At 36.9% G+C, this 27,681-nt stretch overlaps 2 protein-coding genes across 3 annotated transcripts; both read right to left on the bottom strand.

The window, feature by feature from the left end:
- Positions 1–8,686: 8,686 nt before the first annotated feature.
- Positions 8,687–15,021, bottom strand: LOC111991486 (uncharacterized). Its single transcript, XM_024023256.2, has 12 exons — positions 14,698–15,021; positions 13,739–14,007; positions 13,366–13,439; positions 13,156–13,250; positions 12,115–12,212; positions 11,716–11,799; positions 11,467–11,547; positions 11,242–11,328; positions 11,068–11,163; positions 9,858–9,940; positions 9,392–9,480; positions 8,687–9,245 (listed from the first exon to the last, which is right to left on the bottom strand). Exons 1-12 carry the CDS (start codon positions 14,993–14,995, stop codon positions 8,905–8,907), a joined length of 1,695 nt encoding a protein of 564 aa, XP_023879024.2. The 5' UTR covers positions 14,996–15,021; the 3' UTR covers positions 8,687–8,904.
- Positions 15,022–16,097: 1,076 nt separating this feature from the next.
- LOC111991467 (uncharacterized) lies at positions 16,098–21,707 on the bottom strand. Of its 2 annotated transcripts, XM_024023236.2 has the most exons (5): positions 21,473–21,706; positions 20,802–20,868; positions 19,717–19,850; positions 17,664–18,107; positions 16,098–16,828 (listed from the first exon to the last, which is right to left on the bottom strand). In XM_024023236.2, the coding sequence occupies exons 2-5, from the start codon at positions 20,826–20,828 to the stop codon at positions 16,414–16,416; spliced, it is 1,020 nt and encodes a 339-aa protein (XP_023879004.1). In that variant the 5' UTR covers positions 20,829–20,868; positions 21,473–21,706; the 3' UTR covers positions 16,098–16,413. The 2 variants fall into 2 exon arrangements, with proteins under 2 accessions (XP_023879004.1, XP_065631448.1); XM_065775376.1 differs by lacking the exon at positions 20,802–20,868 and having other exon boundaries at positions 21,473–21,707.
- Between the last annotated feature and the right edge of the window lie 5,974 nt (positions 21,708–27,681).

The raw sequence follows: 27,681 nt of genomic DNA, 5'->3' as shown, positions 1-27,681 counted from the left end.
CACCATTATTCCTAATAAATTAAATTTAAGTATTAAAACCCATCACATCAATCCAATGTTTGATCATTTCTCAATATATAATCATATCCATTCTCTCCAATATTTCCTTCAATAATTACGAAGTTTAAAAACTTCTTTATTATTTTTGATTTCATATCTATCACTAAAACTGCATGAGGTCTAAGTTTTTTAAGATTTTCAACAATCAATGAATATGGTACACCTTCATAAATACATGTGATACTAATATGTTAGAACACCAAATCTAAATCAATTAAAAAAAAATAGAAGATTAGAAAAGTTAATTGTGACAAAAAAATATATGAAAAAATCTATATGAAATAAAATAAAATAAAAACTAAAATGCAAATACATCATATTAGAAACATAACTAAAGTAAGGTCCCCACCAACCAACACCACAACAACTAATGGCTTATGAGAGAGTGAGTAGATTATATATTCTTCGTCACTTCAAATATACTGATAACCATCAATGTATTGTATACAACTCTTTTGAAAAGTCCTTCCAAAATAGTATAATATCGATCTGTTGGAAGAGATGAAGACAACATAATCCACTCACGCTCTCGTCAACCACATTGGTTGTTGCATGTTGCATTGTTGGTTGATAACCATTACTTTAGTTATGCATTTTAGTTTTTCTATTTCATATCGTTTTTTCATTTTTATTTTTGCCACAATTAAACTCTTTTTTTTAGTCTACTATTTTTTTTAATAATAAATTTAGTTTTTGTGTTGTAACATATTAAGAGTATCTATGAAGGCATACCTCATCGGACCAATAAAAAAAATTTAAAACTTCAACCCCACGCAATTTTATTGGTAGAATAAAGAATCAAGAATAGTTAAGTGGTTTTCAAATTCCGTAATTCTTGAGGAAGAAACTTTGGAGAAAAAGGATATGGTTAGAGATTGATCAAAGTTAAAGATAATGAATTTCAATAGTCAAATCTGCTATCGAATTATTGGTGGTGAATGATCTCAACAGGTAATTATACTAAGAATAGTTTTAGACTTTTAGTGCTTACATTAAGAATGGTTTTCTTCTGAAGGTACTCTCTTGTTGATTTTCAAATTGCTTTATCCACTTATAAATTAAATTCTCAAAATAAAAATTATATATAAAAAATAAAGACAGATTTTTTTTTTTTTTTTGGCTATAAAATAGGACTACTAAGCCCAACATTTTCACTTTTTTTTTCTTCTCCTTTTTCCCATTTATCAAGACTTAAACATTTCTCTCTCTCTTTTTCAGTTTCCTTTCTTGTAAATTCTAATCTCACGGATTTTTTTTATTTTGGTTTTTGTTTTTATTTTTTCAAATCTCTTCCTCTTTATTTTTGAATTATTAAAAAAAAATGTGATTTTTAATGTACTCCCTTTTTTATTTTTAATGATTTATTTACTTATTTATGTTGGTGTTTGAATTGTTTTCTTTTCACATCTGTTTGTACTGCTTTATTTTCATTTTAATGAATGTATTTTCTATGTCCAAAATAAAAATCAATATGCATGTGGTTTAATTGGATAGAAGAGAGAAACATCTCAAATTGAGATGAATGGAAAATTATGACATTAAACCCAAAAATTACATGCTCTTCAAAGTACCCATATGGATTGGGGTCCTACTAGCTGGATTGAATACTCTTCTACTCCTTGGACTGCAACGATATGGTGTAAGTAGGCTGGCAGTGACTAATATATTTAGCTCCAAGCTAGTTCTATCTACCTATCTTAATCTTTCTTGTAATTTTACAGTTCTAAAGTGGGTACGTATATTTATGGTTGGTAGATAAGGAAGCTGGAGGGTGTAATTGGCTTGGGTTGGTTTGTAATTTTCGAAAGATGCTTGTGTTGGTGGGGCCACGGATTGGGCTTGTTGTAAGCTTGTGAATTTTCCAGTTGGGCTTGAAATTTTAATTGGAATGGAGGTTTTGGTCTAAAGGTGATTGGGGTTTGGGCTGGTGCGATAGGTTCAGATGGGCTGAAGGCTTAGAGCTGTATCGTTTTAAGTGTGGGCTTCAAGGTTTCGGGTTGGGGTTGATTGATCAGATTGGGCCCAGGCTGAGCTTTGGGCCTGGGTTCACGGTTTGGACCAGGCTTGACCCGGTCCACCCTTTTCCTAATAAAACTACTTCCACCAATCAGGACCTAAGACAAATCTGGTACACCAATAATAATTTGACACCTCGCCACCTTTTTCCATCTCCTTGTTTAATTCTTTTTCTTTTTCTTTTAATCCATCATATCAAAAAGGAGAAATGGGTATGATTTTGTTTCAAAATTGGTATTTTCTGATTTGGGGGTTTGGAGATTGTTTCAGATGTATTTGAAATCCGATGTGTGTATATCTATGACAGTATGAATGAACATATGTAGCCGAGTGTGTGTGTGTGTGTCTTGTGTTCATATGTACACTTGAGCTACTACCATTAACATGTGAGCATGCATTTCCAAAAAAAAATAAGAGCTAACACGAAAATGAGATGGGAAGTAGAAGATGCTACCCATTTCTTTCTGTTGTTCTCTGTTTTTCCATTCTCTTTTGTTTATGGTTCCATGCTGAGTGTTGCCTGATAATAGAGACAGAGCAGAGTTAGAGTCTTTAAATCCAAAACCAAATGGGTAAATGAAATGCATAATAATAAATAAAAAAGAAAAAGGCTTGTTATGAACCTGTTGGATGCTGCTCAGCTTCTTTGTTTTTCTGCTTGTCTCTCTATTTCCTTGCTTGTTTGCTATCTATTGCTGTTGTTTTGTTGTTGTTGTTGTTGTTGTTGTTGTTGTTGGTTGCTGCTAAATTGACTGTATTTGCTACGTAAATGGAAAAAGGAGCTGCGTTTTAGGGACATTTTTTTGGTTTTATGGAAAAAGGATGTAGCTTTCTGTGATTTTAGGCTGGGGAAAAGGGTTCTCTGTTGAGGTTTTTTGGTTGGTTGGAAAATGGCTATTGTATCGGATCTTGGCTGTGTTTTGTTGTAACTTTGTGAGGCTTTGGGTATGTGAAAAAGGAAGAAGACGGATTTTTCTGGGTTGTTTAGGCTCTATTTTTGGAGCTCTAAAGGGGTTGGAGTTGCAGCTATTGAGGCAGGCTGTTTGCAATTTAGGGTAGGTGAAAAGGAGGGATTTTTCTGGGTATTTCGGGTTATGCAGGGAAGGTTTTTGGGTGTTTCTTTGAGGAGCTCATGTGATGGTGTTTCATGGTTCTTTCTCCTGTGGATGTGTTTTTTTCAGTGGGTATTTTGGGGGTTATGTTAGAGGTTTTAGGTGGATGCTGGGGAGTGAAAGCCCTTAAAAGATGAAGGGTCCAGCCGTTGGGAGAATGGGAGAAACTTTCTTTGGGTGTGTTGTGCCTCCCCCGAGCTGATTCGTCTGTCCTCTCTTAGAAAAAGATGAATATATAAAGTTCCCTACGCTGTGTTTGATTGTAGACAGGGAAAGAGAAAGGGAAAGGAAAAGAGGAAGGGAAGGGAAAGAGAGTAGAAAATATTTCCTTTTGACGTGTTTGGATATAAGAAAGAAAGGATGGAAGAAAATGTGAAAATTCTATCTCTCGTTTGTTTGGTTTGTATAAGAAAGAAAGGATGGAAGAAAGTTTTTTTTTTTTTTTTTTGATACGAAAATATTTTTATTAAGGGTGTTAAAAATGCTAAATGCTATTTTTTAGCATTTTTAACATCTCAAATTATAAAAACCCATCTTTATCAAAGCTTTCAAATCTTAAAAATTTTAGCAACTTGCTACAGTGAGGTTTTATTTCTAACACCTCACTACAGCAAGCTGCTACCATTTTTTATTATTTTTCTTTTTCCTTCTTTCCTTTTCATTATCTCTCCTATGTTCTCCGGCCACTCTTTATATCATTCTCTCCGCCTCTTGTTTCCCTTTCTCTCTGCATCTCAAGTTCATGGGTCTTGGGTCTTGGGTTGATTGTGGTCTCTACGGTGTGGGTTGACTATGGTCTCTACGATGTGGGTTGATGGGGTTGAGATCGGGGTGGTGGGTTTTGGCTGGGGTTGAGATCGGGGTGGGTGGGTGATGGTGGGTTTTGGTTGGGGTTGAGATCGGGGTGGTTGGGTGGTGGGTTTTGTGGTGGCTATTGTGGCTGTTGGTATTGGGGTGAGGCTAGGCTGTGATGGTGGGGTTCGGATTTGCAAGTTTCGGGTGGCATTGATGGTGGTTTTGGGTGTTTTTTTTTTTTTTTTGGATGTGGTGGGTTGTAATTTGTTGTGATTGTGGTGGTTGGGGGTGTGACCTCATTGATGGTGGTTTTGGGTGATTTTTTTTTTTTTTTTTGGATGTGGTGGGTTGTAATTTGTTGTGATTGTGGTGGTTGGGGGTGTGACCGTGGCTGTGACAATGGTTGAACGTGATTGAGATGTGGTTGTTGTGGCTGAGGCGTGGTTGTTGTAGCTAAGGCGTGGTTGCTGTTGTTGAAGCAGTACTCGTTGTGGCAGTCGTGGGTCTTTAAGTTGTTTTTGTTTTTGTTTTTCTGGTTGATGGTGGTATGAGGATGTGGGTTTGGGTGGTGATGAGGTTGTGGGTCTGGGTTTGTGATTTTGGTGGTTGGGGATTATGGTGGCTGCCAGCTAGTGGTTTTTTTTATGGTGGTGGTGGTTGGTAGTGGCTAGCCGTGGGTGTGGCTGTGACTATGATTGGAGTTGTTTGGACGGAGAAGAAAGTGGCATCAGAGAAAAAGAGAGACATAGTGGTAAAATAAAAATAATATTATTTAAATGAAGTTCTAAAAAAAATAGAATGTTTGATGTTGGGTATATTGTAAAGTGGTATGTTACAATTGATAAAGTAAGATTTTGAAATGTTAAATGCTAAAATATTTGCATTCTTTGATGAGAATGCTCTAAGAAAGAGAAAAGAAAAATGCATGCTTTTACCTTTGTGCCTTCATTAATACATATTAATACACTTGTAATGATGGGAAAATTCATATATTAGTACACTTGTAATTTCTTGAAAGTGTGAAGGATATATTAGTCATTTACAATATAAAATGGTGGACCTAGAAAATTAGTTCCATCCCTTGCTACCATTTTCGCCCAAATTGGATTGATACCAAAACAGTAGGGCCCATGGAAAAAGCAGCACTCCACCTCATCAACTTTTCTTCTCTCTTGGACAACCAAACAGTAGAAATGATCTATCTTACTTGCCCTTCCCTTCTTTTCTTTTCCCTTACCCCTTTCCAAACACAATGTTAGGGTTTAGGGATGGAAATTAATAGGGAATGTAGAATAGGGATGGAATTAATAAAAATGTGATGACCTTTAAGGTTACTAAAAAATTTCTAGCAACTGGAACAGTCCTTAACTCACTGAATTAGAACTTAGACTACAATGCACTTATAGAATTATACTTTAAATCAACAATTATGAATAAAACTTGACATGCTTATTAATTAAAAGAAATTAACCTGACTTATTATTAAATCACATGTACAACTTTATAAAATGAAGGACCAAGTATGGACCCAGATAAAAACAAGACATGTAGTTTAAGAAAATCAGTTAAATGCCTTAAGCAATGCTCAAAACTAGGCTAGTCCACGGGTTGGGCCGGTTCAATTTTGGACTCAACCCAAACCCGACCCGCCGGTGTCAGGTGGAGGGCGAAGGGACTTGAAATCAACTACCAACATCAATTAGTCGAATCAGTTTTGGGTTCAGGTGGTGCTTGAGTCGGTTTGATCAATGGTGAAAGTCGTCAAAATCTACAAGTGTCATTGAAATCTGCAAAAACTCTCTAAAATCTACTGGGATTTGGTCGGATCTGGCTAAATCTCACCAAATCTGGTCGACATCTCAACGGAACTGAACTTGATCTTGCTAGAGTTGGCCGGATTTCGTATATAGGATCGGTCGAGTCAGGTGGCTCAAGTTTTGGAGAAGAAAACCTGCCACTTAACCCGCTGACGTCGGTTCTTGGAGGCAGAAACCCACCGTAGACTGACGGGAGCGTTGGTTCGGTGGGTGTTGGTCGAGTTTGGACACCCCTAATTAAAACTTAATGGCATGCTCAAATAAAAAAAATAAAAAATAAAACTCGAATGGTATATTTAGTACCAACTTTCCATGAAACTTACTCCAAAATCTTAGCACACTTTCCATAGGAAATTATGTACTATTTCCACAATTAAAATGCAACATAGATAATTTCATTCAATTAGTGAAATCTCATTCAAACCAACTCTAATTTTCATCCATCACTAATCAAATTACATGGAATTTCATGGTTTTAAATATAACATCAAAATTAATCTAATTACATGGTTAAATTTCAATTTAAGCTCAATCAAATTTAGTCAATCGCATAAAAAAAGAGGTTCAACCATTAAAACTATGAAATCCTTTAATTTATGGCTAAAACTTTTATCGAAATTTAGAGCCGGACAAAATACGATATCAACACAGTGTAAATTTACATTATTATTATAACAACCACATATTTTTACACAAGTTTGCATGACCAAATGTGAGTGAATTTTGGACTTAATTGACTAAATGTAGTCATTTTTCTACTATACAAGCACTTGGCGCTTTAAAATTTTACAAATACATATTTTAATAATTGTTTTGAAAAGTAAATGTATAAAATAAAAAATGCAGAATTTTATACTAAATTAAACATTAATTTTTACCCAATACAATGTTCTAAAGTATATGGTAAAAATGTATATGTAAATTAAATAAAATAAATTTTTAGTGAGGTAAAATGTTTTTTTTTGGTTACCTAATATAAATGTGTTTTAAATCTAAAACACAAAAACCAAACCTCATGTCAGTACAAAACAAAATAAGTAGGCAAGTTGTGAGTGATGGGGTAAAAGTAGATAAGTTATGACAAAATTATGGTAAAAATTGTGGTCCTTAACATTACTCCTATAACAATGGTGAAGCAGAAAAGGAAATGTCTATTGCCATTTTTTTTTTTTTTGGAGAAATCGCTGACGTCGGTTCTTGGAGGCAGAAACCCACCGTAGACTGACGGGAGCGTTGGTTCGGTGGGTGTTGGTCGAGTTTGGACACCCCTAATTAAAACTTAATGGCATGCTCAAATAAAAAAAATAAAAAATAAAACTCGAATGGTATATTTAGTACCAACTTTCCATGAAACTTACTCCAAAATCTTAGCACACTTTCCATAGGAAATTATGTACTATTTCCACAATTAAAATGCAACATAGATAATTTCATTCAATTAGTGAAATCTCATTCAAACCAACTCTAATTTTCATCCATCACTAATCAAATTACATGGAATTTCATGGTTTTAAATATAACATCAAAATTAATCTAATTACATGGTTAAATTTCAATTTAAGCTCAATCAAATTTAGTCAATCGCATAAAAAAAGAGGTTCAACCATTAAAACTATGAAATCCTTTAATTTATGGCTAAAACTTTTATCGAAATTTAGAGCCGGACAAAATACGATATCAACACAGTGTAAATTTACATTATTATTATAACAACCACATATTTTTACACAAGTTTGCATGACCAAATGTGAGTGAATTTTGGACTTAATTGACTAAATGTAGTCATTTTTCTACTATACAAGCACTTGGCGCTTTAAAATTTTACAAATACATATTTTAATAATTGTTTTGAAAAGTAAATGTATAAAATAAAAAATGCAGAATTTTATACTAAATTAAACATTAATTTTTACCCAATACAATGTTCTAAAGTATATGGTAAAAATGTATATGTAAATTAAATAAAATAAATTTTTAGTGAGGTAAAATGTTTTTTTTTGGTTACCTAATATAAATGTGTTTTAAATCTAAAACACAAAAACCAAACCTCATGTCAGTACAAAACAAAATAAGTAGGCAAGTTGTGAGTGATGGGGTAAAAGTAGATAAGTTATGACAAAATTATGGTAAAAATTGTGGTCCTTAACATTACTCCTATAACAATGGTGAAGCAGAAAAGGAAATGTCTATTGCCATTTTTTTTTTTTTTTTGGGAGAAATAACTATAATATGCTATATACCTCGCAACTCAAACCCTTCCCCCTACACTCCCAAGCGGACAGAGAGATATCAATTCAACTACAAGACGCTTGACTTCTTTTGCCGAATCTACCGAGTTATTTTCGTACTCTTATTAATACCAAACCAAAAGGTCCAAAACCAACTCAAAAGTAAAAAAACAATGCGTATTGTGTACTGAAAAGGGGCCACAAGTCCAGCATATTAAGGGAGTGTTTGGTACATACACTTAAAAACTGAAAACACATGTTTGAAATCATATATGAAAATATATATAGATGAAAAAATGTGTGAAAATACGTATAATATTGTTTAAAAACTAAAAATATGTGTTTGAATAGGCATACCAAATGAGGCCAAAGACATGCGTCAATGTGTGTGTCATTGTGTAACTTGACAAAAGCCATGCTAGTCCTGCTTTGTAGGTTGATTTGCAGAGTTCTGTACCAGCTAATTTACAACTTTGTTCGTTGTGCCAAATCAATTTGGATAGGCTTTGACACCACAAGAACACAATAATCAGCTGAAAGGCTAAGAACACCTCAAGTTGATATATATGTTGATCTTTTCTATGGAGTCAAGCCATTCTATGTGGTTTAAGTTTAATCTGTCATTGAAACCAAAAGCAAAAATATTTTGAGAAATGGATAAAAACAAACCTGACTTCTCTAGCTTACCAAATTAATAGAATTCACTCATTTTTGCACATTGAACATTTGTTATATTGTATGCATCCATCTAATCTAACCTTGTCGTCTAGAACCATATACAAAATGACTTAAATATGAATGTAACACTTGTGGTTTACATTTTCGTTAGTATTACAAGGGCAAGATACATCAAAGGGATACATCAAAGATGTTATCTCAAAAGGGCCACAAGTCACCCCAAAGAGATCTTTTGGCCTGATGGTGTAATGTAGGATTCTTACTTTGCGTGACAACCACACGCTCAAACGAACCCTCCGAACCATCTTGATTGGTTGATCGACAAATATCCATCGTGACATGCCTGCCCCGTCGAACAGGTGAAAAAATAATCCTGCCCCAACCACCCCCAAGATCAGCAGAGGTTGTTTCTTCTTCCTCCTCATCTTCATCATTCTGGTCAGCAGCATCAGTATCCATTATATCTGAATCATAGGTAGCTGGATCCACTTCTTCATATGGAATATTATCAGCTTCTTGCTGTAACTTGATTAAGTCCTCTATCCAGGTCAAAAGAGAAAATTTCAGAAAGACCAAAAATGAAGTTCAAAAATTCCCAGATTGCACTAGAATGCAAACTGATTAGCACATGCATGCTAGGAATCACATTATAGCAAAAACATGCTTTGAGAGTATTCAGATGTACCATAGTCAATTTCAAGATCTTCCGGATTTCTTTTTGCATGTTGTTCCTTCAATGTCTCAAATTCCATGCCATCAAGGGGCCAGGGTTCACTGATTAAATTAAACAGTCATGTAAAATATTTACATAAGGAGCTGCAAGGTGATGGAAATATAAAAAATAAAATTAAAGAATTGAAAATAATTTTAGAAATCATATATGGGCAGTTTTGGCAAATATGCTCATCATAGAGAGTGATAGAAACTAGAAAGAACGCATGATGAAAAGTCACTTAACTAATTAAGAATTAATATGTAAAAGAATCATTATTCATTCTGATGAACTTCAAAAATACCATCAAATCTTCTGTAATTTTTTTTAACAAAAATATAAAGTAAGCTTTACTATTTTAGAATTGAGCTGTTGATGACTAAGAAAATTAATGAATAAACAGCCCCATCTCTTTGAAAGCAGCTCTTCAAATACTCACCTTGGTCTTTGTCCTCGTCTAAAAGCAACAAAAGAAAATTTCTCATCCTCAAAGCCACGCAATGGTGGTTCCCCCTTGGCACGCTACAAAAATGCCATTGATTAGAGAGATGGTAATAGTGATGGCATAAATTTCCTAAATGCTTTCAATTTAATTTTTTTAAAAATATATATATATATATATAAATATAATAGTGATGGCATAAATTTCCCAAATGCTTTCAATTTAATTTTAAAAAAAAAAAATATATATATATATATATATATATAAATAATATATTCTCAGAACTAGAAGAATCATAGGAATAAAAGTGTCAAACAACTTCCAAATAAGAAGAGAACAACATAATTTGTATAGTTCTTTGACAACATTTTTTTAAGGGCACTACATTACAAAAGTAACCTGCAAGGATAGGACTTGTATTGACACCCATGATAAATCATTTAAACACAAGGATCTAACACCCGCTTCACAAGAAACTCTTGAAACATGCTTGGAACATCTGTCAAACAAATATGACATTGCATGCATCGTGTTTTCAAAAACCAGACTTGACCGGCTGATCAGACCAGGTTAACTAGTAACCAGTGTCTAGGCTGATACAGTCCAAAAAAAGGGCATTTTATATTTTATTCAAAAATGGTGAAACCTGGAAAACCCCAGAAACAAAAAAATGCATCACAAGCATTATATTATTATCATCATTATCATTAAACTAAGAATAAATGAACTAACTTTTCATTTAACTTAAGAATGCTATGCCCAAAAAAGATTAGCCCATGCATTCAACACTCCACATACTTGAAGGAGCGTGCTATTTATAAAGGAAAAGGTATTAAAATTTCCTTTATTTTTCTAATGTGGGACTTGTAATGCTTCTTGTTAAAACCTCACGCTTATTTATGAAGGAAAAATTATAGCATCTTCATTCTTCTAATATGAAACTTGAAATACTTTTCAAATAAAAAAAATTCATTCATTTTTTCAATGCAACACTTCCATGTTCTTTAATTATTTATGCTGGTCTGACTTCAAAACCTTGAACTCCTTTTTTTTTATTCTTTTCACAGTTCAAGTTTTAAATCCATGGCACGCATATCAACATGTAGCAGATTGGCCTACTTACGGATGATATACCAAATGGTTAACTAAGCAAAGGAACAGTAGCCACATGGGGTAGACAGAGTAGGTTATGGATTAAGGGAGGAACCTTGTATGCACGTTGTGATGATGTCCTCTCCAAGCGTTGGACAAAATGACAGTATTTACTAGTTCTTGTCAGTGGACATTGTCCATCATGAGGACACTGCATCAAGAGAACCATATGTGAGAAAAAGAGAATTGGAAAGACAAAAAAAGAGGGGGGGATGACTGTAATACTCACAGGGGCAACTATGAATGCACCACTTTTTTGACCCACCACCAAGTCCTTTGAAGTTGTATTGATTGCAGCTTTAGATTTACGGAGTTTCTAAGAAGTCATGAATATGGCACTATACATGAGAAGGGTTAATAAAGCACAGTAGTTAATCAGAAACACAGGAGTCCTGCAACAAATATTGAATCAGTACCGTAACTAAAATATTGTCCTGAAGAATGAACAACTTACCCTTTTCTCCATCCATAATATATGAGATCGCATTTGAGATATTACATTAAATCCATGAGGTGTTCCAGGTTCAACCAAAACCTACTCCACATTTGGATTTCAAAATAAATAAATCAATCAATGGAGAAAACTTGAATGCTGAAAAGTGTATAACTATAAAATCAATTAACGCAACCAATAATGTAAGATTTCTCAATTCCATGCATGAATGTGACAAAACATGAAACTTTCCATAAGCAGGTATCATACCAGAACATCCTGTGTAAGATCCCAAAGCTGGCGTACTATAGTGATTCTGTCCTTCAAAGATGGTATCTCTCCAAGCACATAGGACTTCACCCCATAGCCAACAGACAATAAACATCAATTAGTACCAGGAAGAGGCCACAAATCCGGATTTTCAAATAAATATTTGTATGCTCTCTTATAAATCAAAAATAGTAATGGAAGTCTCATTTGTATTGTATAAATGGGCTAAATAAAACCAAATAAAAATAATAATACATATTTGATGAAAGATTCCTTTGGTGCAGTGGTTTAAAAAAATAATATATCAAATAGAAACATGATACTTCCTACATTCATGCCAAGGCTCAAATAACTTTTGGGAAAATGTTTTAGGAAGAGACCAAGAAGAATGCAACTTACAGCAATCACAAGGTCATGTCTTCTCTCTGACTTATTGATGCTTTTAGTAAGTGCCTGAATGCTATCATAACTATGAATAAGTGGCAGATTCTTCATACCTAAAACAATTGTAATACATAAATATTAGAATTTTGTTTTGATCACATGACTTCTTTATCTCATGAATTTGTACAGGAAAAGAGGGAGGGGGGAGGGGGAACCAGAGGATAGTCACATAGAAAAACCTATTGATACTGCAAACATACTTAACATTTCATAAAAAAATGTCAATGAGGCAACATAATGTCAATGCACACAATGATAGCATGTCAAATGAAATATAAATCTAAATTGCTCCTAAAAATAAAAATTAATAGGTTAATCATAATCCTATCCCCCCATTTCTTAACAGGAATGCTTGAGCATTATTTGCAGCCATACCTCATGTATTTAGATTTAGAAGGAAGCATTAGTGGAGATACTTTAGAATAATAATAAATCAATGGAAATAGAGGTTAGGCCACATCACAATGATACTTCTAAAAGAATGCAGCAGTATTGGAATATTCTTGCAGAATGAAGATCTATGGGTTCTGGTACCACTTTAGATTCCATTTTTAAAGTTTTAATAATATTATGACATATGATAGTTGCAAAATGATATTAGGATTTATGAAAAAGTTCACTATGCACAAGGTTTTACACAAATTAAGCTTGTTATAGCATGCATATAAGCATCATATCACACACCTGGTGCAAATCATACCCAGTAAATTTCATTGACCTAAGTTAATTCATGATTAAGTCATAAGCTATTGTTTTATAAGTTTATTCTCTACATGAACACTAATTTTGCATGACTTCCAAATCCAAGACTCCAAACCCACACAACGGAACCAATACAATTTAGCACCCAGCCAAAATACATAGCGAAGAGTTACTATATGGTTCCTTCAAACAATAGTAATTTTTCCTCTAATTTCCAACTGCTCTTTGAAATTTTAATAATGCAACAATCTCACAGAAAGATCAACTACTTGAAAAGAGAAAACTGTCAGTTACCTTGTATAAGGCTCCGGCCAGCACGTTGCATTGACTGGGATGGCTCTACTAAATTGACTTTCTCCAAGGACTGTGGCCACACTTCTCGCAGGGCCCTACAAAATTTTGTTCACATTGACACAAATGCAGCTACTAAGAGATAACAATAAACCAACATGCATTTTAGTATGCAGGTGACTATATTGGGAGATATTAAAATGAGCCTTTCACCAGAAAGCCGAACCCGTGCCAGCACCAAAATCCAACACTCTAGCCGGAGAGAAACCTGGTAGCCTTCTACGAACCTAAACACCCAAAATATACAAAAATTATAACGAAACAATAATTTAAATTTTCAAATCCCAAAAGCTTCATTTGCTTTCTAAGAACACATACAGGGAAAAAAAATATTTTAACTCAAGGGAACTAAAACCCTTCACCCAGTTAAGCCTAATTCAACTCTCTGACTCACTTAAGCTCAGCACTTCATCTAAGTCTCAAATTTTGGCAACCAAACAGAAAAAAAAAAAAGAAAATACCAGCAATTCCACACACAAGAAACACCCATTCAATTTCTGTTTTTTCACTTCTATTTCTATACTACCTCCTTGAGAACTCGGTAACATGCGGAGAACACAGCAGGCATCCGAGATGCAACATAAGCGGCAGTCTCATCCTCCATATACTTGAAGCCAATGTCACCATAGGAGCTCTTGATCTTCCACCGCTGCTTTGAATGCTCTACTGTTTTCAACGGATCCTCCACCAGCTCCCTCGACGTTGTCATCACCATCTGCGCATTCACATCCTTGATTGTGTTCAGAGACTGTGATAGCCTCAGCACCTTCCTCTTCATGTGCGGCTCCTCAAGCTCTGTAACCCCAATCCCCCACCTCCAAAAATCAAATGCTTATATATAGAAAGAAGCATGCATACATATATACATACATGCATACATGTAAACCCAAACCCACCTCCAAAAATGAAACGCTTATACATAAAATGAATCATACATCCCTATCTATAACCCAAACCTGCCTCCAAAAACATATAATTACACATACAAAGAAGCACACTTATCTGTACCCCAAAACCCCCCCCCCCCCTTCCATAAATCAAATTTTTATACAAACAAAGAGTCCAACAATACATATCTGATAAACTACCACTTGTCTCAAATGCTTAAGCTATTAATAAATGGTGAATTTAATCATAATTCTAATACTCCTCCTTAATGACCCAACACATGGAAATGAACATAAGCAAGCCTTTTTCACAAGCCAAGCTCGAGCTATTCATAAACAACTTGGTTCATTTGCAGTCTTAAGTTTAAGCTATTAAGAAATGATAAATTTAATCATTTAACTAAAATCACAACCCAAAACCCACCTCCAAAAATGAAATGCTTATACAATCAAAGAATCAAACATACATATTTCTAACTCAAAAAACCAAACCCACCTCCAAAAAATCAAACACTTGTGCATACATACATATAAGTATGCATATTATGAAAACAATTCAGAGAAGCATTTGGGAAATGAGTAAATGGGTAGTAGCTACCTCGGAGATACTTTTTGATGGCACGGCGGAGACGAACCGGAACGACGAGGCAGCGCTGGGATTGCTTAGCGGCGGCGCGGAGGTTTTCTGGGGTGAAGATTTTTTTAGAGGTTTCGGGCAAAAGGGTCGCCATTTTTGTATGCTGGTGGAGCTGTGACTGTAAGGAGGAAGAGCTGGTTTCTTCTGTGAGTGAGAGAGTGAATCGAGTTTGGGTGTGTGTGGGTTTTTGGATGCAGAATAATAGGGTTTTAGGGGTTTTGGGCTTGATGAGGGGTTTATCCTTTAGGCGTAGGTCCATTCCAGGCCCGACTTTCTCCCTTATTCTTCCTCACTACAATTTTCACAAAATATTTCACAACTAACTAACAAGATAATAAGTTATATTTACGAAATGTTTCACAAGTGACAAGATGGTAAGTTATATTTTTACAAATATTTCATAACTTTGAATATAGCAAGTTGCTAAATAATAGATAATAAAGTGAAGTCAGAAAAAACCAATAATAAAAAAATGTTAACTCAAGTGTTGTGAATTATTGTAAAAAACTATTGTGTCCGCAATATTACTCATTATTTCTACCCTCAAAAGCATTTTTTTTTCCTAGGAGGTGAACAAAGGAGGGGCTTAGTAGGGTATGAAATACGAATCCCAATGTGCTAGAGAAATCATTAGGTCTTTTGGGTGGAGTCCTCCGCCTCATGCAAGAGGTTGTATTTGTTGCAACAAGAATATGTAACATCTATTTTACATGGGATCCCATATTTGTGGGATCCACCTATATGATAGAATGTTATATATACTAGCTAGCGGCTACATAATAAAAATAAAAACTTCCTCTCATAGGGTTAGGGCACATTCTTATATGAGAGGGAGGATACATACACCGAATACAGAATAGATTTACTCAAAAAGAGGAAAGACTCCATCTGAAGGACATAATAACCGCTCAGATATATTTTTATTTTGCTAATAAACAATAACCTCTCAATGTGTAGACACTAGAGGTGCTAGAAACCATTGGTTATTTATTACCCATTTCCTCCCTTTTCTCTTGACCTCTCCCTGGAACAACACTTTTCCACTATTCTTTTGATATTCCATTGATTTCCAAGAGGAATAGTTTTTGTTGCAAGAAAACAGAAATGGAAATTAATTATTTGTAGGATGCTATAGCATGGCAGTTAGCAGCAAAGCTCCAGGCAATAATCCTAGCACTCATAGAAACTTTGAACAAAGCAGTTGATGGGATATAGAAATCTGCTGATTCTGACATAGAGAAAGCAATTGAAGAAATGCTGCACAGATGAAGGAACCATGGTATTGCTCAATAATAGCAGAGGGAAAAAACATACACATGGCAAAATAGGGCAGGAATAAAATGAAACATTAATGACAGTACTAGAGTTTGAAAGCACTTTCCATCTCATTATGGAACCTCAAGAGTACATTCGCAGGTAGTGAATAAAAAAAAAAAGAAATACATTAATAGGGATCACATCCAAGAATACAAGCACCACCCTAAAAAAAATTACAGGAATCGAACAACTCTTTCTGCTCAGATACACGGCCAGCGAGAGACACCCAGAAGAACCCAGTCTAAAATGGGGTTGGCCAACTACAAAAATCTCAACCCTCTATTGAAACACATTCAGAATCAACTCTAATTTGAGCCAGTTTCCCTCGCCCAAAAATTTACTCAATCATAATTCCAATATCTAAATGAGATTAGCTCTCTTTAGGAACCTAATTGTCTGACAGTAATATGGCCATATTGATTCCACATAATCAAGGTATTTCTCCATCATCCACTCTTGCAATTCTTTCAACCTTTTTCTTGATAGATCTTTGTAGTCTAGGTTCTTTATGTTCACTACAGGTTGCCAGAATCGAGCATGGATGTCTTCTTTAAGCTTCCCACGTGCAACATAGCTATAGGCCACCATGTAGTAAGTGGGTAGGTTTTTAATTACTTTGACAGTCTGCTTGAAGCTGAAGACATATAGCGCGCACAACCAGCGGAACATCTTGATGTAGGCAGCTATAATAAGGGGCCCAATAACCCACAAAGGAGTCAACTCCTTTGAAACTTCAGCTCCATAAATAAAATTAACCACCAGGTACAAAGGGATGCTGCAAATTAAAAAGAGATATCAGAAGCAGCAGAAATGTGTATAGCATTATTGCGTTTTCATGCATTTCAATTTATCAAAACTATGTGATACAATATGAAGTGCATTCAAGAGATGCCTCAAGTCACTGTATAATGCCAAAAGACTACACTATATGACACTGCAGATGGTTGTGCTCAAGTTAACGATCAAGATTACTGATAGAACTGCAAGTTAGAAATCGTCCCTTATGATTATAATTAATTTCATTCACCTTTTTCCCAATTCAAAAAAATATTGCAGTCAAAATTTTCAATTAGAATTGGTTAATACACCAGTGACATTCAGTAATAAGCTACACTACACATTAATGCAATTTTCCATTAATATAGCATGTATCCTAGGCTACATAAATTGCAGACAATTCCAATAGAACAAGAAGGAAGCACTAACTCAATCAAAGTTACAGGGGCAGCAATAATTTTCACTGAGCTAAAAAAGAAAGAATGTGTTGGACTAAGGAGACCTTGACTAATGTTCCGTTCATTATTACTAGGTATAAACAGTGCCTAAATTGTGCCTGATTTCTTTTTATTTTTCTTTATATTATCCTTAGTATAACATATACGGTCTACATTCTATCAACACTACACAGAACTTGCTTTTAGTATGACTACCAGAAAAGTAAAATTGGTAGAAAATCATAGGAAAACAAACAAATTGACAGTTAAACATGCTCCCACATTCCACACCCACACACAAATCCATCTTAAGACATAATCCGTAATGGATAAGGATATCTCAAGTCAAGCATATCAACAGAAGAGAGATTGACGGGCCAAAACCAATATACTTACAATATTAGTAAGGGTATCTTTATTGTTGCATCCAGACCCAGAAAGTGGCACCAAACCGCCTTTAGAATCTCACCTCTTTCCTTCTTCTCAGTCCCATGGCGAGTCTCTGATATCTCTGTTGGAGGTAGTTCTTCTCCCAAAATTCCATCCTCTACTTGACTTGGTGATTGTGTGCGCAACATTGTCAACCATTTCTTGAATAGTTTATGAATGGCAGGGGATGATGCAATGCTTTGATTCGCTTCAGAGGTATAAGAAAGTGGAATGTCATTCGCCTTTGGAGATTCTGTTATGGTATCCTCACTCTCTTTTAGTTTAACTGAATTCTTTGGTACCTTTGATCCATTGACTCTGCCTGCTGATTCACCATTTTGGGCACTGCCTTTGAAAGCTGAAATTCTCAAAGACTTAAGTTTTGTTCCACGAATGCAAGAAGCCCCTACACTGTGGAAAAAAAGAGTAAGAAGAATTACATCTAATAAATGACAGTGACAAATTTTAACGGCTATAAAATGAAGAAAGATTTATATTTTTTTTTTTTTGATAAGTAATAGTTTTATTGATAACAAAAAAGAGTCACCCAAGTATACAGGAAGTATACAAGGACAAAACAATCAATTACAAAAGTTAGATAAATCTAGCAGATCAACAACTGAAAATAAAGAATGACTCCTCAAAGCTGACAACCAGTCCAGTAAAGTTCAAAGAAATAATAACTTGAGATCAGGCATGGTTCTCACTGTATCTTCAAAACTCCGGCTATTTCTAAAATAATATACACACACGCACATACACACACGCGCACACGCACACACACATAAACGCACGCACACACACACATAAATATATTACTTCTAAAGTATGAGAAAGAAAAATTGTTAGAATACCACCCACAAACATCGGTATACCAAATTTTTAAAAATTATAGATAATTTTATAATTTTAATCTGAAAAACTACACCTGTATAACTCAAGAACATAGAAATGTACAAAGAATCATTGTAATATGCAGATACAGAAGTTCAGAACAAAACTATCCCTATCACCAGATCATGGAAGAAGCAATCACCCCCCACCCTCACCCCCTCTCTTAAATTTATTTCATATGTTTTAACATTTATGTTCTTTTTGAAGCAATCATTTTATTCAAAAGAGGAAAGGCTTATGTACACAAGATGTATACATAAAACTCTCCTAAAGAATTACAATCTAAAAGGAGAGCCTGTAAAATCTACAATAGAATGCTCATCACTTCTTTGGAGAGTACAAGATTAATCAAACAAAGATCTCAACAATGAAGATTTCAACCACAACTGGAATCTCCACACCATTAAATGCGTGACTATTCCTCTCCCTCCATAACTACACCAGACAAAATGGGGCTATGTTCCAAGCAAATTGGCATGATTACTAAAATGATCCTCCACCCAAAAAGCGCACCCACCACTCTCCTGCACATCACCTAGTGAACCCCAAACATTAAGAAAAATAAAGAACCACGTCTCATGGGCAATAACACAGTGAATGGCTTTTGAAATAACACAAATGAGTTTTTTTAAAGAACAATACCACTTTCAACCCAAATAAAAGAGTTTGACCACAGACAAACAAAACCATATGCAAAAAAATTCATTAAATCTTGTCTAATTTTCATCCTAGGTATATTTCATGATTTTAATGCCTACCAAATAAGTTGAATTTTTTTTTTTTTTGGTTTCTTACTTCAACATTTTATTATTATTATTATTATTATGAATGATAAATCTGCGTGAAGTTTGAATCTGATATGCAGGCCTACCAATTAGTTACACAAAAAGGAGAGGCAGAATGAAGATAACAGAAGGATGTGCTTGTGTTGTGAACCATTATCCAATCGATTAACTGAAAATCCACAACTGTAAATCCAATAACTAATAAACATGAAAATATAAAACATTAACAACTTGAGGAGGCAGACACCTTAAACCATCAAACATACAAGTCATATTTTCAATTCTCCTGGTTTTAAATGGTATATTGGCAGTAGGACACACTTAAGAAGGAAAATTCTCACCTTAAACGAATGTTGTACTTTAATAGGTAACACCTATCTACTTTCCCAACCATCTGAAGTGTGGCTGCAGAATGCTTCAACATCATCCCTTTGCTCCATGATATTGGCCTCAAGGGAAATGTTGAATAAGAATTCTGAAATGCATAAAACAGATTAATATTTTTAGATTTCAAAATATACATAAGTCAAAAGATGAATCTAGGAATTAGTGAATACAAGATGAGAACATTTTACAATAACTAGAAACTATCACACAGCAATAGCACATAGCGTGTTTATGCAAGATAACATGTCAAAAACTTTCATGGATTTTAACTAACATCACATGGACATAGATCAAAAGTTAGGAGTCAATACAGTCTCAAAATAATTGACATGGCTGACTGCTCCTTGGCTCATGTGGAAAATATTGCAAGCACATATATGAGCAGATTTCTTGCACATGATTGTTAACTTATCTATGTTCATGTTGTTTAATCCATGTAAAAAACATTGACACCGTCCGTCAGCTGACTCATTTCTCTACCAGGTTATACTTATTTAGATGCTTCCATGCATTGCAACCAGCACAAGAATTTAAAACTAAAAAAAGAACAAGGCAACATGTTAACAACATATAAATTTATGTGGCTCAGTATTTTAATAAAACTAATATGGGGGCAAGAAACATAGTCAGGCTTGGAACATTTACGAAGTGAATAAATAGATTATCTTCTTTCATGTTTTTGATAAGTATTGTCTTCTTTCATGTAAACTTGAATTTCAGATGTATTGCACAAAAAACAATTTATTGAGGAAGTTTTTTCTAAATGCTGAACATTAACATTGTCATTTAGCCCAACATCTACCATTCTTTTGAATAAAACAGATGCATTCTTGGACTGCTTAAACTGGTTCTTTCCCAAACCAAAACTTACAATTAAGAGTAGAAGATTTCTATACATGTAGATATCTGAAACCCATGTAAATAAATGAAGGTTACACGTTGAACGTCGCTAACTATCGAGTCTTATACATCAAATAACTCTGTTTCTCAAACATCATAGAAGCATATAGATAAAGTGATCAAGGCTTTCTTACATTACCTGCATTTGATGGGTTACCAACACCATTGTCTCACCCTTAACCACCCAATCATTTACTTAACAGGGCCTATTCAAAAAAAATGACACAATAAACACGTAATTTATCCAAAGACAGAAGATAATAAGCCAAGTAAAATCCCCCCAACATAATACAAAAAGTTCACAATTTTACAACAATATAATACAAGCAAGTTCTACAGATGCAAAATTCAAAATCACCCATCTAAATAATACTCAAAACCAAAGAATATTGAAAAACACATATTCCAAAATCTGTAAACAAAATCTAAACTTTCAGTAAAAAGAAACCCATACATGGCCAACTTTTACTAGTAAACAACAACAACACACTCTCTCCAATACCCAACAAGGATTGACACAAAAAATGGCGTGAGAATTATGCATCCCCAATTATTAGCAGAAGAAAAGCTAAGTTTTTCATTTTCTTATAGAAAAGAAGGGAAACAACAACAAAAAACCCAGAATGTAATATTTTAAATTCAATTTCCTTTCCTTTTTTCCACAATTTTCTAGGCCACCAAACAGAATCAAATACATTCCCAGCCCAAAAAAAAAAAAAAAAAAAAAGTAAGAAAGACCCAGAAAGCAAAAGCCTAAGATAAAGCGAAAGACAACAACTTTAGCTCCAAAAGTTGTAAATTTACACTGACCTGTGCAGTTGAATTCATGAGCTCCTCAAAAACCAAATTTTTTTCTAATTTCTATATAGGGTTGCTAAAAAAACCAGAACTTGATACAATTATGATAAGAATAAGAGCACCCTTTTTATCTTTATCCTCTAATTGAATTTCTATAAATATAACAAAGAGAGAGAGTTTGGGTGATTGAATTTAGGGTTTTTATAGGACCCTTTTTTTCACAGTAGATATGATATTATATGATGATAACGAAGCACCCAAAAAAAAAAAAAAAAAAACTAAAAAAGCCGGTACGGTAAAGAAAGGCGGTTGAAAAATAAAAAAATAATTATAATTAAAATGGAAAATTTGGAATCGGTGGTCTTTGTGACATGACCCGTTTTGGTGATTCGGGTTGTGGGTCTCGTAATTTTTTTTTTTTAATTATTATAAAGAAAAGGCAAAGGATTTGGCCATGAAACACCCACGTCATGACAAAAAGGTTAAGAAGTAAGAAGTTTATCATCCTTGGACATTTTACACCTCCCTTGAGTTAAGACATTTGGACTTGAAAAATGCAGGCTAACAATATTTTTTCAATAAATTTTAAATGATAGGTAGTTACTAGTTGTTATTGGTGGATAATAAAATAATTTTAATAATTAGTTCAATTAAGAACCAATAACAACTTACTATCTAAGATTTGTTGTGAAAATATTGTGAGTGTAGAATTTCTCTTTAAACTCTAAGGACTAAAGGTGTTACAAATAGTATTAGAGTAATGTACCACTTGTTGGTGGATGTTATCTACATCATGAGTCAGACGTGTGAGAAAGTACATATGTAGGACCTTGATAGAGCCTCAAATTAATTAGTGATAGAGAAGTTGAGAAATTTATAATTCTCACCCCCTTGAACACCCTTTTTCTATTGGGCTAATCTTTAGTACTCAAAAGATCCAAGGTGTTACATATAGATTATAAATATTTTTAAAAATGATTATGAAACATTCAAAATGAGGGATTTTTTTTTTTTTAAATGATAGTTCGAAACAAGGGTTGATCTATAAATATTTCTAAAAATCATTATGACACATTCAAAACAAGGGTTGATCTCAAATCATAAATTGTAACCATGACTCCTAAATTCGAGTTCTTGAAAAGGAAGGGAAGGATTTTTATTTTTATTATTTATGATTGGCATCTTGGAAGGATTGACTATATGTTCTATAACTTGTAATATGAGGTAATTTTAAATTTAGTGATACTTGTAGTATCAATTATGATATGTTTTTATATTATATATATTATACAGTTTAATGCCAGCCATTTTTAAGAAATAAAATTAATATATACTAAGATGATAACATTGATCTGAATTTAAGAAGAGCTTTTCAAAAATATATAAATAAAAAATAAATAGGTAATGTTGATATCAAGATAAATCTTAATAAGAAATGCTCCGCGGTAATAATGGTTGTTGTCCAATCAATACATGTTATGAGCAAAATAAAACACAAAAGTAGTGAATCAACGGAGATATAGTCAAATTTAAGGGCACTTACTTCAGTAATAGAATAGTTGATCATGGATTAAGGTCCACACTGAAGAATATAAATATATATATATATATATATATTCTCACATAATTACATTTGTTGCTAATCATTGGATAATTTCTAATCTACACCTAAAGTCTTGCACTTTATTCATTAAAAAAAAATTATTGAAGTTTTTTTTCAAATGTTTTTATTATTTTATTTTTTAACTTTTCAAATACTCTTGATCTTACCTTTCTCACTACGATAAAGGGTAATTGAAGAGTTAAAAAATAAAAATAATAATAATAGTAGTTGTAGGGTCTGTTTTTGTAGCCCAAAAGATATGAGTTCCAGCAGGCCCCAACGAACCCAGAACAATAAATTTGTAAAGAGTGGGTTGAAAGTTTAGGCGCTCACCGGCCCTCCATGAAGGATCAAATACTTTCCTTTTATTGAAAAATGCTAAGACCAATTTACAATTGGGGGATGCTCCTCGGCCCATGCCGAGGAGGTTTTTTCTTCCCCTCCACAAAAGAGATCCCCCTTTTACACTTTGTTCCCCTCTCTTATATCTCCCTCTCTTCCTCCTCTGTTGATCATCTATTGGCCTCCCTCCTGACCGTCTGTCCCATCAGAGGTCATATCCGTGCTCAGGTGGCTCACCCTGATCGATGTTGCCCTGCCAAGGGGTTACATCCCCATTAATGCGGCCAGAAAAGTTAGGTGAGCGTATTCAATGCCGATGTGACAGTTCGCCCAGGGCTTGCCCCTTCTCCGTACTTATGTTGCCAACGCGTGGCACTGGGCCCTCTCCTCCTCAGATATTCCAAGAGTCCTTTGGTAGGGTGGTCTTCGTGTTCTTCCGAGGTCTCGAACGCCCGAGGACAGGGTCATCCTCGGACTCATCATGCGTCCTCGGCGTGGGCCATTTGGACCTAGCTTGGAGTGGGCCAAAGTTACCTGATATTCTGGCCCCACAATAGCCCCTCAAAATCTTGCTGCACGCATCCTCGAGCGAGGAGAAGGATTTTGACATCCTCGGCCTTACCCTCCCCCCCCCCGGTCAGTACTGGGGTCTATTCATCTGCCCAAGGCACGTCGCTGACGTTTCGGAGCACGTAACGTGTCCCTTATTAAATTCAGGCGGCTCTGTGCTCCCCAAGTCTAATGAGGAGTTACCCATCCAACGGTGGAGGTTCGTCTCGCATTTATGGGATGGAAAACCCGCATGGTTCCTCGATTTGGGGTATAAATACCCGTACGAACCGCTTCTTCCTGTTTCCCATTTGTAATCAAGGATTCCCGTGCACCCCTCCTGAGTTCAGCCACACTTTCACTAGTACCTCCAGCACAAAAAGTCTGTCCGAAAAGCTCCTCCTCTTTTCAGTAAGTAGCTCTGTCCCTCTCTGAGCTCTCTCTCTACTCTTTCTTCTACTTCGCCTGTTCTTTCTTAGTTCTTTTAGGTGTCAACCGGGATGGGTAGGTTTAAGAAATTCGTCGATATTGAGGAGGCGATAGAGAAATTCATCACCGACTACCGAATTCTCGGCAATGTAGGTCTGAGATATTGTGAGGACGGGGATTGGTGCATATACAGACAGGAGGGCGAGGTGGTAATTCTCATTGTCGCCTTCCTTGAAGGGGGGATGATAATCCCCATGGGGCCGGTGATGAGGGATTACCTCACGCACTTCCGATTGGCCCCCACCCAGTGTAGGATAAACGTCTTTAGGATCCTGGGCTGCGTGGAAGCCCTGAACGAGAAGATGGGGCTGAGGTTGACCCACCACGACGTGAACTGGTGTTACAACCTTCAGCTTCTTAAGGGCAAGTCGTATTACCTGAAGACGAGAGACGACAGGGTGCGGCTCATTCAGTGCCTCCCCGAGTCCAACAAGGGTTTCAACGAGGATTTCCTCATCGTGTCAGGGGAGTGGCACGATGGCCTTCACTGCTCGACAACAGAGGGAATACCAGGTGGGGCAGTGGGAAACAGGAAGGGTTTCAAGTTCCCGTCTTTTTTTTTTTTTTTTTTTTACTAACACGGTGGTGCTTTCCGTTTGCAGACCTGCATGCTTTTGAGCGTCACTTCCATCTGGTCAATCGGGAGGATTTGCAGAAGGTGCTGAGGGCGTCGGTGTATATAAACGAGGACGACAATCAGGTTAGGGCTGCCCACATAATTTTGGGGTATAAACCTACCCGGAAATCGTTCCCGGTTCCGAAGATTACTGTGACCGAGGATGGATTTTTGTTCCCCAAGGAGTCGTCCGACCAGGAAGCTGTCACACTAGCCGTCCCCTCCTCTTCCCAACCGTTCGCCAAGGCCGCCGAGGGAACTCCAGAGGGGCAAGGGGACGCATTTGACGTTTTCGCTCAGCTTGATCAATCCGAGGACCCTCCCGAGGACTTGGGTGATCCCAATTTGACAGAAGCAGACCTCCTTACTTCAGAAGCCCCTCCTCGGCCGAGAATGGGTTACAAGAGGAAGCCCACCACCAACTTGCTGAACCTAATTGAGGGCCAGCCGGGGGAGCCCCAACAGATACTTCCCACTCCACCTCCGAAGACTAGGTTGACTTCCACTCAGCAGAAGCTCCCTCCTTCTCCTTCTCAGACGCACTCGCTCTCTAGGTCCGTGCCTACCGACTCCAAGAAGAAGAAGGATAAGGGTAAAAGGCCCGTGGAGGATAAGACGGTGTCCTCGTAGAAGGAGGACACTACTCTACGGCCGTCCAAGCAGCTCAAAATAGGCGACAAGAGCGAGGAGAGGCAGGTCGTCGACACCACCTCTTCCGAGGCCCAGGCCTGGCTCCCAGCCCCGATGCTCCGTGGGGAGCCCTTGAGGGATAACGCCTCCCTCAGGGACTTCAATGAAGGCGAAGGTGCGCGCGTGGCCAATGCGTTGGAGAGGAGCCTGCTGCTCCCGGCAGACATGGCTGAGCTTAACTCTTTGACGAGCGAGCAGGTCTTCCTCAGCCTCAAGCGATATGTGGAGATGGTAAGGGCTACAACCTCGACTCTTCTCCCACTCTTCTTCTTTTATTGGGCTTATAGCGCATTGGTTATTCTGGCAGGCTGTCCAGGCTATCTTTATGTTGGAGGGGGCGGCGAACGACCAGAGGGAGGCCCTTCAAACTGGAGCGTGATTGGCGCTTCCGGGCCACCGGGGCTCTGAAGAATTCTGAGGCTGACCTCGCCAAGGCCCGAAAGGATTTGAAGGCGGTGACCAGGGAGCGGGACAGTGCACTGTCTGGTCTTGAGGGCGCCCAGAACCAGGCCAAGGAGCAGACGAGGCGCCTGGGCGAGGCGAGGGAGCAATTGCAGACCGCGAGGGATCTGATCGCTGATCTGCAGGCTAAGGTGACAATGGCCGAGGGGGCCCAAAGGGAGGCCGAATGGGCCAGAGACCAGGCCCGGCAGGCTAAGGACGAGGCGGACCATGGCAGGGAGATGGCCCTGACTGCCAAAGAGGAGGTCGCGACCGCAGCCTACGCTGAGAGGGTGGATACGGTAGAGGCCCTCTATAAAGCTCAAGTCCCTGGCGTATGTAGGCGATACTGCTCCCAGGTCTGGGCTGAGGCCCTCAAACAAGCTGGGGTGGAGGCCACGTCCGACCTATGGAAGGCAGAGAGCGTGTATTACCCCCCCGCTATCCTCGAGGCCGCCCCTGATGGCGCTAAGGCCGGGGAGATTGTTGAAGAGGTGGGGGCAGCTGAACTAGGGAGCATTCGAGCAAGGAGGTGCCCCGAGAGATAGTGGAGATCCCTTCCGATGATCCAACCCCCACCACCGAGGAAGCAGCTGTTCTCGCCGTACCCTTGCAGGCCGTCCCCTCAAGCCAGGGCTCGGAGGGGTCAGGGGTTGCCCCTGTCCAGCCTGAGCAAAAGGAGTAAACTCCCTGGCATCTCGGCTTGTCCTACTTTCACGCCGTTTTATTTTATTTTATTTTATTTGTTGTGCTTCTCCTCTATGTACTGTGGCTCTTGCCATGCAACTTTTACGGACTCATTATTGTAATGCGAATTTAATTTTCCTTTCTATTTAGTTCAACTGCTTATCTATGTACGCGCTGCCTGCTTTTCCTCTTTTCCTTTAATCTGCACGATTTTAGCTTAAATTGTATGTCGGCCAATTCTGTCAGTAACGATGATAAGGAGAGAGAACGTATGTATGGGCAGTTCTCTTACATCTCAAAGGCTAGGTGGGGCTTGACCCTTTCCTAACTTGGGATATTTTGTAGTTAGTCTCCCTGTAGGCCTGAGTCCGAGGACCATGCAATGCCTTGGTTCTGTCTAACGTCTATTTCTCTATAAGTATCTAGTTTCCCCATAGGTTTGAGTCCAAAGACCATGCAATACCTTGGTTCTGTCTTGTACCCAGGTATAGCTGAGTGGTTAGTTTCCCCATAGGCTTGAGTCCGAGGACCGTGCAATGCCTTGGTTCTGTCTAACGCCTCCATTTCTCTGTAAGTATCTAGTTTCCCCATAGGTTTGAGTCCGAGGACCATGCAATACCTTGGTTCTGTCTAGTACACAGGTATAGCTGAGCGGTTAGTTTCCCCATAGGCTTGAGTCCGAGGACCATGCAATGCCTTGGTTCTGTCTAACGCCTCCATTTCTCTGTAAGTATCTAGTTTCCCCATAGGTTTGAGTCCGAGGACCATGCAATACCTTGGTTCTATCTAGTACCCAAGTATAGC

Source organism: Quercus suber, unplaced genomic scaffold (genome assembly GCF_002906115.3).
Source record: "Quercus suber isolate HL8 unplaced genomic scaffold, Cork oak 2.0 scaffold_110, whole genome shotgun sequence".
Taxonomy (NCBI): Eukaryota; Viridiplantae; Streptophyta; class Magnoliopsida; order Fagales; family Fagaceae; genus Quercus; species Quercus suber.
This window is presented reverse-complemented; position numbering and strand designations above follow the sequence as displayed.

Coding starts and splice junctions, on each gene's coding strand:
- LOC111991467 (XM_024023236.2), bottom strand. CDS start 20,828: ATGGTGTTGGTAACCCATCAAATGCAG. Junction 18,108..19,716: donor AAGTACAACATTCGTTTAAG/GTGAGAATTTTC, acceptor TTTTTTCCACAG/TGTAGGGGCTTCTTGCATTC. Junction 16,829..17,663: donor AAGATACCCTTACTAATATT/GTAAGTATATTG, acceptor TTTAATTTGCAG/CATCCCTTTGTACCTGGTGG.
- LOC111991486 (XM_024023256.2), bottom strand. CDS start 14,995: ATGGACCTACGCCTAAAGGATAAACCCCTCATCAAGCCCAAAACCCCT. Junction 11,800..12,114: donor GACATGACCTTGTGATTGCT/GTAAGTTGCATT, acceptor TATGGGGTGAAG/TCCTATGTGCTTGGAGAGAT. Junction 11,548..11,715: donor ATCTTACACAGGATGTTCTG/GTATGATACCTG, acceptor AATGTGGAGTAG/GTTTTGGTTGAACCTGGAAC.